An 11,930-nucleotide genomic window follows, 5' to 3' on the forward strand; every position below is an offset into this window, starting at 1 on the left:
ATTTAGCAGGAAATAAACGTGTAGCTTAGAGAACAGTAGAAGGTTGCCTTACATTACCAGGTCACCCATTTGGGGACAAGTAAGAAAATCTTCAGCTATAGTGTCAGGGACCTTATTTTATAATCCTTAAGTCCTAGAACCAGTGACTCAGGGCCGGGGCTGGAAGAGTCGGAAATAGTTTGGGTGAAATGCATGGAGGAAACCAGACAAACGGTCAGCACTGAAGGTTCGTGAGAGGTGGGGCGTGGGGGACAACAGAGGTTTGGTTCTCTTCCTGTGCATTTCCCAACACCCCCCACTCCAGCCCCCAGGAACCTCATTCCACAAGAGAAAAGCAAGAGACCAAGAAAGGCCTGAGGTATCATCTACTTTATTATTTTTCAGGGACAAGTCCAGGGGCCCAGCCCCAGGGCCGGACAGCCCTGCTATTCCTTGTGGCTGTCTTCATGGGCCAAGATGCCCACCTTCACCACCAGTGTCAGGAACTCCTCAAAGTTGATTGCGTTATCTTGGTTGATGTCCAACTCTTTGAACCAGGTGTCTGCATCCTTTTTCTGTCAAGATGGAGGAAAGAAGCAGAGTGTAAAGATCTCAGTGAGAGCGGAGGCATGGCCATCCACCATGGGGGACCAGGGGCCCCCAGTCTCCTCAGAGCCAGGCAGAGAACCCGGCCACCCCCAGCCCCTCCTCACCTTCATGTACTGGGGACACTCCGTCAGTAACAATTTCTTTAAGTCATCCCTATAGAGGGCATGGTAGTTCCCTTTCTCCAGGGAGTACTTGTGGTAGATTTCAATAAAGTTGTTAATGGCGCTCTCCAGTTCGGTCAGCATGGTGCCCAAGACTTTGCCCCACCTGGAAGGCGGAGCACAGGAGGGAGCCCATGGTGGGGACGGTGCCTCTGCCCACAGCACACTGCAGACTAGGGCACCCTCAAAAGGTTCATACCCCAGGGAATGGCTTTGTCCTGGCCTGTACCTCCCGAGTAACTAAACCCAGCAGCTGGCTACAGCGATGACAGGAAGGGGTGGGACGACATGGACACACACACACACACACACACACACACACACACACACAGTGCCTGCCCGCTCTCCCATGCCCTCACCCTCTGCCCCAGAAAGGCCCAGCTTGGGCAACAAACGTGCCCTCACTCAGAAGTGCAGAGGACTGGCTCCTTCTTTGTCCCTTTCTAGCTCTCCTCCCCCAGAAGTGCAGGCTCTCGCTCCAGACCCCCATGCTCTCTCTCCCCTCTCTCAGACAAGGCTGCCCCACCCCACGCCCGGCCCTCCTGGGGGAAGCTCAAAGTGTACGGCAGACCAGGGCAGTCCCACTTACCAGGTCTCCTTGAAACAGAGTTGACAGAGTAGACAGAGGATGAGCGGGCCGGGTGGCAGCTCCCTTTTATAGCGGCTGGGCTTGGCCAGCTGCCCGGGGCCTCGGGCCTTTCCGAGGCAGCTGCTCCCTTCCGGGGTTGCCACAGCCTCTGGTTTCCTAACCAGGTAAGAGGGACAGTCACTGCACAATGAAGATTTCCGATGGGGGGGGCAGGGAGGGGAACATGTTTGCCAGGAAGTAGAGACCAGGAAGAGGTCATGGTGAGGCCTCCTCTGGGGACTGCTGTCCCCTGGCTTGGGGCCCAGGTTGCTCCCTCCGTAGACCCCACTGTTGCCCATCTCATGCACCATGGCCTGTCTGTGCATCTCAGAAATGGAGCTGAATTTGAATGCATCATTCTGAGTGCGCACAGACGCACACTCCTCTGTGGATTTCATCAGGTCTCAAAGACCCTTTCAAAAGGGTCCCAAGACCCCCTAACAGGTTAACACATGCGTCCTGCGGCTGGGTTTTAACAATGATGGTGCAGCACTTCCATTAGTGTGGTTGTTTTGTGGGTGGTGGGACTCTGGGAGTGTGTTGCTAAGGGCCAATCAGTTTCTCTCCTGCTGCCGTCCCCCCTCCCCACCTCTGCTGCTCTGTGAAGTTGGGGGTGCACCGTGCCTGGACACAGAGGCTGGCTTGGGGTCCCTCTGTGTGCAGGAGGCACTGAGCCTCTGCATAAGCGCAGCAGGGGGCCCCTTCTCCCCTCTGTGGGTGACTGTGTGCCTGTGACCCCAGGAGCCTGGGCTGAAGAGGAACCCACTCCGTGGGGTGGGGTGGGGCAGGGATTTTTGGAGAAGCCAGAGTGCTTAGTGCCCAAGAGGAGAGGAGGTGCCAACTCCTCTAGGATTTCAGGAGGAGCAAGCACCCCTGTCCCCCAACAAAATACCGCTCGGATTGTCTTCCAGCGCCGAAGATTTGTGGCTCATTTCTCTTGGTACAACGCACTTTGTATCCATATAATCTACTAGGAGCCTCAGACCGTGCCTGTCAGGAAGGTGGGGCACAGATCCCACCCAGTCTACAGACGTGGGAGCTGAGGGCAGGAGGTGAAGTGCTTCCCCCAGGAGCTTCCCAGACCAGATCTGGGAGGCTCCAGAGGCTGATTTGACAAGAACCTGACTCCGCTGGGAAAAACCCCTTTCCTCTCGCCTTCCTTCAAGCATTCAACAAATATGTACCCTGTGCTCCTCCAGACCTAGGCCATCATCGCCTCCTGGGGGAAGCAGATGGGATTAGCCGCTCTCTCCTTCATGTTTCCACAGCCCTTTGGGCTTCATTATATCAGTAACTTTATAGCTGTGTGGCCTTGGGCCAATTACTTAGCCTCTCTGTGTTATAGTTACCTCAATTATTGAGTAGAGATTAAAAATAGAGTCTACCTTCAACATACAGAATATGAGAGCATATTTGCAAACCATACATCTGATAAGGGGTTAATATCCAGAGTATATAAAGAACTTCCACCACTCAACAACAAAAAAACAAACAACCTGACTGAAAAATGGTCAGAGGACTTGAGTAGAGATTTCTCCAAAGAAGATATACAAACGGTCAATAAGTACATGAAAAGATGCCAAACATCACCAATCTTCAAAGAAATGCAAATCAAAACCCCAACTAGGTATCACCTCACACCCATGAGAATGGCAACTATCAACAAAAACAGGAAATAGCAAATGTCGGTGAGGATGTGGAGAAATTGGAACCCTTGTGCAGTGCTGGTGGGAACATAAAATGGAAAACAGCACAGTGGTTCCTCAAAAATTTAAAAACAGAATTACCATGCAATCCAGCAATGCCGCTTCTGGTTATATATCCAAAATAATTGAAAGCAGGGTCTCAGAAAGATATTTGTGCACCCATGTTTACAGTGAGCAGCATTATTCACGGTCGTCGAAATGTGGAAGCAACCCACATGTCCATCAACGGATGGATGGATAAATAAAATGTGGTCTATTCATACAATGAAATATCATTCAGCCTTGAAGAAGGAAGGAAATTCTGACACATGCGACACCATGGATGGACCTTGAGGATATTATGTTGGGTGAAATAAGCCTGTCCCAAGAAGACACAGACTGTACAAATCCACTTACGTGAGATTTGTACAGAGAGGAGAATGGTTGTTTTCAGGGACCGGGGAGGGGAGTGAGGATTGTTTGTTGAGCATGGAGTTTCAGGTACAAAATGATAACAGTTGTGGAGACTGAATGTGAATGTACTTACAACTGAACTGTACACTGAAAAATGGTACATTCTACGTTATGAGGATTTTGCCACGATTAAAATTTGTTAACATTTTTAAATTTTTAAAACTCCTAGAAATAAATAGAATCTACCTCATAGTGTTATTGTGAGGATTAATAATAGCTGCAAAATATGTGTGATTTGTGGACTTTTCTTCATATGTATTCGTACCTTTTAATAAAACATTTACACAAAAACCGTCATGTGCTCAGAGCCGTGACTCACTAGCAGGGCACCCAATTACTGCCCATGGAGGCCCCTGACACCCCAGCTGGGCTGTCAGCCCTCGAGGACCAGCCTGGACCATGCATCTCGGCCTCCCCAGGACCCAGCACCATGCCTGGCACACACAATAACAGCAACAACAAATAATAGCAAAAGCATAGCTAATATTTACTGAGCTTCTACCATGGGCCAGTTGCTGTTGTATGTGCTTTTACTTACAACAATCCATTTCATTCTCACAATAATTCTATGTGCTATGGACTCTCATAATTCCCATTTTCTAGATGAGGAGCCTGAGGCCCACAGTGAGACAACACTCAGAGTGCATCAAGCGATTTGGATGACTTATGCCACGTTGCGACATCATCCACTTCCTGCCCTGCCTGGAATGCCTCTTTGCCGGTAAAGTCCCCTTGTCCTTCCTGACGCAGCCCGGGCACCATCTGCTGGCCGTCCCTGTCTGTCCCCACCCCTGTGGACACTGAATTCATTCTTCTCTCCTGCTCTCCAAACCCCTGTGCATCACAGCATTTGCCCTGCTGTGTTGTGTTCATCTGTTTCTCACCTGTCTTTTCTTTGGAACAGAAACCACATCACAACCCTCGGGCCTGGTACATACTAGGCGCTCAATTAATATTTACTAGGGGGATCGATGAATGCGGAATGGAACACTTGACCTACCCCCTGTCTGACACAGAAATTCCCTTTATCACACCAGCCCCCTGAAACCACTTTGGGAACAAGGCAGGATATAAATCCACCAACCAAATGCAGTCTAACTTCTTACTCAACTCCTTGACAGGAAAATCGGGCTATTTCTGACTTATAATATGACACATTTTCAACCGGTGACGAAGCATTTGATACGTACCTATTATTCACCAGGCCCTCTCCTATATGACCTGGCATAATAGCACCTTACCCCAGATAGCACATCATATTTGCAGGGTGGCTTTACATCCACTAACCCTGTGAAGTGGGTATTACAGGTGCAATTATCCTTATGTGACAGATGAGGAAACTGAGGCACGGAGGTTACGCAGGCTCCTCCCTGTGGACATGTGTTCTGCTTTGTCTTGGTGCTTAGGTGCCAAAAAGCAGACATTACAACAGGCAAGCTGGCTTTTCTGAGGCTCCACACCCCCTAACCATGGTCCCTGTGAAGACAGCTTTCTTCATGCAGAGAGTTAGGAAAAGCAGTCCCCAGGTCCAGTGAGGGAGACTCAAGGCAGCCGAGCCCCTAGGATGGTGTGCTTTTCAGGGGAGCCTGCTGACCAGTGAGGCCAGCAGAGACAGTCCCCCAGACAGGCACTTTGGGGGCTTCAGGGCGAGCAGAGCCGCTGAGCTGCCCCAGCAGGAGAGGCTGTTGGGAACTGGGTAAGCACATGAGGGGAAGGCAGAGCCTGTAATCATATTGTCAGATGTGGGGCAACCCAGGGGGTGTGGAGCCCGGCCCTGTTTACAGAAAAAAGCACGGTCCTGTGAGTGACCCAATAGAGCCGAGGAGGCCCACCCGGCCTAGGCTGAGGAAAAGAGGGCGGCGCAGACAGGCGGTGGAGAGACCCCCCAGGAAGGGGCAGGAGGAAGGCGACCACGGGGCTGAGCTGCCCCCTTGGTACTCAAAGGCCTGTGGAACCCACGTCGGTTCAGATGACACAGGCGGAAGAACCCTCTCCTGGGTTGGCGCCAACTGTCTCCCCGTCTCCCAGAGGCCACAATGCAGCACACACCGGGGTCAGTGGATCCCAGTCTCCTTCCTACTTTCCTTCTTCCAACACCACTGAGCACAGCCTGTGCTGACACGGGCCCCGGGGGAAAGGGAGATGCCAAGACACGGTCCCTGGCTTGGTGGAGGACACGGACAGCAAACCCCACACACCCAACCACAGCACGTGCGGCAGGGCACCCACCTGCACAGGGCAGCTCAGGCCCCACGGGGCGCAGGAAGGTCCACAGGGAAAAGTGTGAGGCCCAGCTGAGCCCCAAAAGGCAAGCGCTGGCGGGCTGGCAAGTGTGGGAGGGGAGGCCTGGGGGGCAGTGGGGCAAAATCGGGCTTCAGAGCTTGTCTGATCAGAGACAAAGGTCCCCACTCAGCCCGCAGGGCGCAGCTCCCCTCATGTGGCACACAGACCCAGCTGGGGGAGGGGACCAAACCGAGCCCCTTAAATGGCCGCCCCGTTAGCACGGGGAGCAACGCGGATGATCGCCCACCATTCTTTTAAAACTCATTGTTTCTACCACAATAAGTTCAGGACACGGGGTCCCAAACCATCCTCAGAGAAGAAGCCCATCAGGATGGGCCCAGGGAGGGCCTAAAGGCAGAGGAAACCCTCCCAGAGGGAGTGTGCGTCTGAGTCCTGGGCTCCCAGGGAGAGATAGGAAAAAAACGGACAACACAGAAACAGCACAGGGGCAGGTCTCAGCTGGGAGGGGTCAGGGGCCACGACAAGACTTGGATCAGTGAGTCACAGGTGTCCCTGAGTTGGAGTAACACCCATATTCATCATCATTTTTTATTGGTCAAAACCAGACGTAGCCCTTCTTCCTCCAGGAAGACTTCCCTGACTGACAATCACTGAGTTTCCACTCATGGCTCCTCCCCATAACAAGCTGGGTCGTTGGCTTTGCCCTTGCCTGGTCTGACTCAGCACGCGCTGAACCCACCACACAGCTTCCTTCTCAGCCTGGCCTGACGCCCGCCCCAGGCCCACCAGCACCACCTTCCCCTGTCCGGGCCCCTTCACAGGCCACTCTGCCTTTCTACACTGACTCGTTGGGGCTCTGCCCCAGCGCAGACCTTCAACATGAGGGTCCATGTCGAGTGTGCCTCTGCCCTCCTGGCTCCTGGCCCATCATGTATGTGTAGTGAAAAAATGATCGAAACATCACTTGTCAGAGGGCCAGCTCCCCAACGGAAGAGAGGCCTCCCTCTCCGAGGAAGGCTGGGGGCAGGGGCTGTCTCCCCCTCACGCAGGGGCCCCTGGAGGCAGCAGCTCTGTGTCTTACCCAACATGGATGGTCCCCTACCTTGGGGGATCAAACCCTCCCCTTCCTGGACCCATCGCCGACTCCCTTTCCATGAACTGAGTGACACCAGAAACTGTTTGCAGTTGCTTTATTCTCTTCCCGGCCGTCTGTCCTTCCCACAGACATGCACGTGCGTGGGCACACACACCGGGCACACGCAGACACACATGGCAGAGCGCCCCTCCGCCTCCTGCAGCCGGCTCACGTGGGCTCCTGGGGCCGGCCCCTGCGGGGAGGCTGCCCACGGTCCCTCTAGTAGAGGCTGTGCTGGGCGCAGTAATGGGCACACAGCTGCCGGTGGTACTGCAGGTGGTAGTCCCTCAGCAGCCTGCCCAGGATGTAGAGGAACTCCTCAAAGCAGATCTGGTTGTCCTTGTTCTTGTCAGCGGCCCGGAACAGCTCGGCAATGAAGTATGGCTCCTTCCGGCCCTGCAGTGGGCAGAGCGTCAGCCTCCACCCAGGTGCTTGGGCCTGCAGATGGCCAGGCGCCCCACCGCCCGCCCGCTGGAGGGGGATGGGACGGGCACTGTGTGTGGCCCTGCCTGCCCGGGGATTACAGGAAGCAGCTCCCTACTCAGTGGCCAGGACACCCTGTGCTGCAGAATCAGCCAGAAGAGGCAGAGGGCTGCTGGGTAACTCGACGTGGGGCAGACGGACAGAGCAGACTGGGCACCACTCGCTGGCTGAGGGTCTGCAGGGGCTGAGCACCTGGCCGTCAGACGGTGCTCTTTAAGCCTGTCTTCCCGGCCGACCTACAACTCCTCGGCAGGGACAGCCCAGCCCGGGCCTTCCCTTGGGGACTCGCCCAGGCAGAGCCCACCTGCCACTCATGTGTGCATCTCCTGCCCCCTGCGGCCAGTGCTGAGTGGGGTCAGATGTCTGTGTGCTGTGGCATCTGCCCAGGGATTGTTTATGACACATGGCCTGTGTCATCTAGAGAAAGCACAGAGTGAGGGAAAGAACAAAGCCATGGGACCTGCAGCTGTCTGGGACATCTGTCCCTGGGGGGCCCGCACCCCGATAAGTGGCAGGGCCTGGTGGTCTTTGCATAGCCCTGTCGTGTAGGCAAATGGCCCTGGTAGGGAAAAGTTTTCCCTAGAAACAGGGGACTGAGCACAATCAACCCTGTCCCTGTGCTGTGACCCTGGTGGCTACACTCCAATAAACGGAGGGCAAGACTCTCCTGTCTGATGTCCCCAAAGGCAGGCAAGGGGAGACGCTCAGAGACCAAGACGCTCTTCTCCTGGATTGCAGTGGCCTTGGGTCAGGACACGGACCTGAAGTCCTTGGAGACGACCATCCAGAGACCCTGGGGCACGGCACAGAGGGCAAAAGGCCGCGCCCCACAGACACTCCGTCACGGGGCCAGGCCTGATGGCAGAGATGTGCAGGCCTGAGCAGGGTGTCCAGGTGTCACCTGGATTCAGGGCTGGGCCCTCAGGCTGGCCCAAGACTCTGTTACCCAGCAGACAAGAGGGGGGAAGGAAAGCTACATTTCCTACCCCTGCGACACCCTACTCCAGTCAGCCACTTACAGAAACCCCAGGAGAAGGGGCTGCCCTGACAAGCTCTGGGCAGGGGAAGGGTTTAGGACCTGTTCTCGTGGGAATCGAGACAGGAGAGAACAAACAGGTTTGGGGTTAGGATGGAGTTTGGGGGATTAGCGAGGCTTGGGCTGGAGTGGGGCCAGGCTGGGAGCTTCGGGAGAAGAGTCAGCCAGGGCCCATCCTCGCCCTGGCCACAGATTCTGCCCTCAGCACTCCCCCTCCTCCAAGTGAAATTCTCCTGGGAGATGCTCCCTGCACCAGCACCCTCACTTCCAACCACACAGCAGCCCCCCATTTGACGCCCCAGACCCACCAAGCTCTCCATGAAACGGGGCACAGTGTCCATGAGCAGGGCCTTCAGCTCTTCCAGCGACAGGGTCTCCACGTCCCCCTCCCGGGCCGCGTACTGATGGTAGCAGTGAATGAGCTGGAAGAGGGATTCTTCCACTGGCGTGTCCGTCATGGCGGCTGGACCCCGGCCCAGGACAGGGGCCAACTCTGGAGATGCCGGGGTGGAGCAGCTGGGGACAGTGGAGACGCTGGGAGGAGAGAGCAGCACCTCATTTGGGCCAGTCCCCAGCGGTGGCCCCTCGCCAAGAATCTTCTCCCCCTCCTTCCTGCCCACCTTCCGGCCCCTTGTGTCAGGGTCCCTCCCTGCCCTCATTCTGACCCTTTGCAAACTCGCCTCAGCCTCTTTGCCCTCCAGGCGGCTTTGCTGAGAACTCTCAGGACCCTGGCTCTGTCCCTTCCCTGGGACTATGGCTTCTGAAACTACACTCCTCGAAGCAAGACAGCATTTTCCAATGGAAATGCTTTTAACCCCCTTGAGAAGACAAGAGCCCCACTACCACAGACTATTGTGTAGCACAAATGACACAGTAAAATAACGATACCACCCAGAGCCCCAGCTCTGCACAAGTGGTGGTGTTTCCCTTCCTCGACGGAGCGTACAGCCAACACGTGGGTCCCAGCATTGTGGCTGTGGCTGCCCTGCCATGTGTCTAAAGGAGTGTGCCTGCCGTCTGCACAGTCCCTTCATCCCGGCTTCCCATGGCCCTCCCAGGCCCTATGCGCTCGGCTGGCCAGTGGGGGGCAGGTGGGGACACCTGCAGCCTGTCCTGGTCACCCCACGCCACCCATCCCGGTGCTCTGCACACAGGTGAGGAACTAGTGCCGAGACCTCCTGTTCTCACACACACACACTTGCTACGGAGGTGAGATTCCTGTTTTCAGGTGGCAGGACGGTCAGGCCAGCGTCCTCCATGGAGCCTGTTCAGATAAGACTCACAACAACTGCTGGTGCCAACTCTCAGGGAGCCGGCCAGGCACTGGGCAAGGCCCTTTACACACAGTGTCCCATGGCGTCCTCACGCTGACCTCATGGGGTAGGAACCATTACCCCCACTTTTCTGAGTTGGAAATGAAACTCAGAGAGGTCACATAAACTTCCCAAGATCACACAGCTGACCCACCCAGAGCTGGATTCACACCAAAGTCTCTGGGAACACACATCGTTCTCTTAATTGGTCCCCAAACCCCTTTGGGCCACAGTCATGCTGCTGGGACATCCATCTCCATGGCACACACTCTCCAAAACAAGTAAGAAGCCCACCTCTGCTTTTTTGCACCAGCACAGACCCACCACCATCCACCCGCCCTCACAACTCCCTCGGAAAAGGGGCCGACCTGTCGCTTTGGGCAGAGGCTGCTCCAGCGGCCTGCAGAGTATCCTAGAGACTCCCCAGCACTCAGGCAGGAGGCAGTTGTGTGAGCAGCAGCCCCGCCACCAATCCCACAGCCCGCCCCGTCCTCAGTGTCTCTAATCATAGCAGCGAGTCTTGTGACTCTCACAGGATTTCCCACAGGGACAGTGAGACTTAATTGCATTCCTGAGATGACATCACATGACACTTGCTTCCTACAATTAGCCGGTTTCCGGGACCCACCTTCCCTCAGAGCCTGATCTGAAGCATCTCGGATCCACACAAGGTCACTTTATCCATCCCCCTGCCTCAGAGCTCATCCTCCCAGCTCCAAGGTGTGGGTGGGGTCAGACACACGACTTAAATACATCTTCCTTGGATGCCCTCCTCCCTGGGAAGCCCCCAGACTCTACCATCATGAAGCACATTTACTTGTCTGACAAATATTTCTCGAGTACCTACAGCATTCCAGGCCCCTCGAGGCAGTATGAGTAAGTCACAGGGCCAGCTCACAGGGTGGGGTGCGTGGAGGGGACAGAGTCACACACACTGTGAACACTACTAATTTAGTGGCACCAACAGGGTACCCTGGGCACCCAGGAAGGAATACCTTCTGCCTGGAGAGTTGAGGAAGATTTCCTTAGAAGGTGGTCTTTGAGGGGGCACTTGAAGGTTTTTGTTGCCAGAAGAAGCGTGGAGAACCAGCACTCCAGACAGAAGAAACAGCACAGGCCAAGGCTTGGTGGTAGGAAAGAGGGTGGTGGCCTGCTGGGGAAGGAGTCCAAAGCATTCAGAAGAAGCAGGGCTGGAGAGGAGGATGGAGAAAAACAGGAAGGGTCCTGTGTGCCAAGCTAGAGCCTCCACTTTGTCCTGGGCACGGGAAGATGGTAAGCGTTGGGGGATGGGTAGCAGGTGAGAGAGAAGTGGTAGGAACAGCTTTGTTATAGGGAAATAATCGACTGCAATGTGGCAGTGACCCTACTCTAAGGGAGGCCAGATATGTAGGCCTGGTCTCCACACAGGTGCCACCTGGGCCTCTGAGTGACAGGTGAACTGCTTTGCCCCATCTCAAGCCTTCTGTCAGGGAGCCGTTTCTACCTGGCCCCACGCCTCTCCCCTGGGAGGGGCTGCACAAGCTGGTGAGTAGATCTCCCAGAAGGGGGTGCCAAAGGACAGGTAATTGAACTAGAAACTGTCTCCGCATCCTGAAGGTTTGCGAGAAATAGGTGAAAACTTAAGCCCAATCTTTTCCAATTCATGGGGTGAGCCTTCATCTACCCAACATAACGATTTCCTCAGCAAATACGAGGTTCGTCAATACACTAAATAAAAACATGGCTCAAACTTCTAAAAGGTAAAACAATTTGGCAATGCCAAGCTAGAGTCACAGAGAATTTTATTGAATACCTTGTAGTCAGCCATCATTTCCCAGAAATTTATCCCAAGAAAATAATTAAACAGATGTTAAAAAGCAATAAATAGGACATTCTTTACCAGTACACAATCTCTATAGACAAATAACAAAAATAAAAACCTAGAAACCACTTAATTAAGGAATTTGGTATGCCAATATGACTTTGGACAATTACTAGATAATAATTCATCACTCAAAAGGAACTCTATTTTTTTTTCAAATTTTTATGCTTTAATTTTGATTTTTATTCTTAAAAGAAATTGGAAATTTGAATTCATTTCCTCCCACCTCCCAGTTTTTGTTAAGTGCATTATATGTCCAAGTTCTTCATTTTAATTCATCCTTCCTTCATTCTTTTTTTATTCGTCTCAGGTGTACAAAACA

General features: G+C 54.0%; 2 protein-coding genes across 2 annotated transcripts; both read right to left on the bottom strand.

Annotated features, from left to right (window-relative positions):
• Nucleotides 1–354: 354 nt before the first annotated feature.
• On the bottom strand, nt 355–1,492 carry S100A8 (S100 calcium binding protein A8). The gene is made up of 3 exons (XM_019713218.3): nt 1,339–1,492; nt 693–855; nt 355–554 (listed from the first exon to the last, which is right to left on the bottom strand). Exons 2-3 carry the CDS (start codon nt 831–833, stop codon nt 426–428), a joined length of 270 nt encoding a protein of 89 aa, XP_019568777.1. The 5' UTR covers nt 834–855; nt 1,339–1,492; the 3' UTR covers nt 355–425.
• Nucleotides 1,493–6,955: 5,463 nt separating this feature from the next.
• On the bottom strand, nt 6,956–10,253 carry LOC109435391 (protein S100-A15A). The gene is made up of 3 exons (XM_019713233.3): nt 10,116–10,253; nt 8,743–8,968; nt 6,956–7,311 (listed from the first exon to the last, which is right to left on the bottom strand). The coding sequence occupies exons 2-3, from the start codon at nt 8,890–8,892 to the stop codon at nt 7,135–7,137; spliced, it is 327 nt and encodes a 108-aa protein (XP_019568792.1). The 5' UTR covers nt 8,893–8,968; nt 10,116–10,253; the 3' UTR covers nt 6,956–7,134.
• Between the last annotated feature and the right edge of the window lie 1,677 nt (nt 10,254–11,930).

This window comes from Rhinolophus sinicus, chromosome 7 (genome assembly GCF_057876585.1).
Source record: "Rhinolophus sinicus isolate RSI-liver-muscle chromosome 7, RSI-T2T, whole genome shotgun sequence".
Lineage (NCBI taxonomy): Eukaryota > Metazoa > Chordata > Mammalia > Chiroptera > Rhinolophidae > Rhinolophus > Rhinolophus sinicus.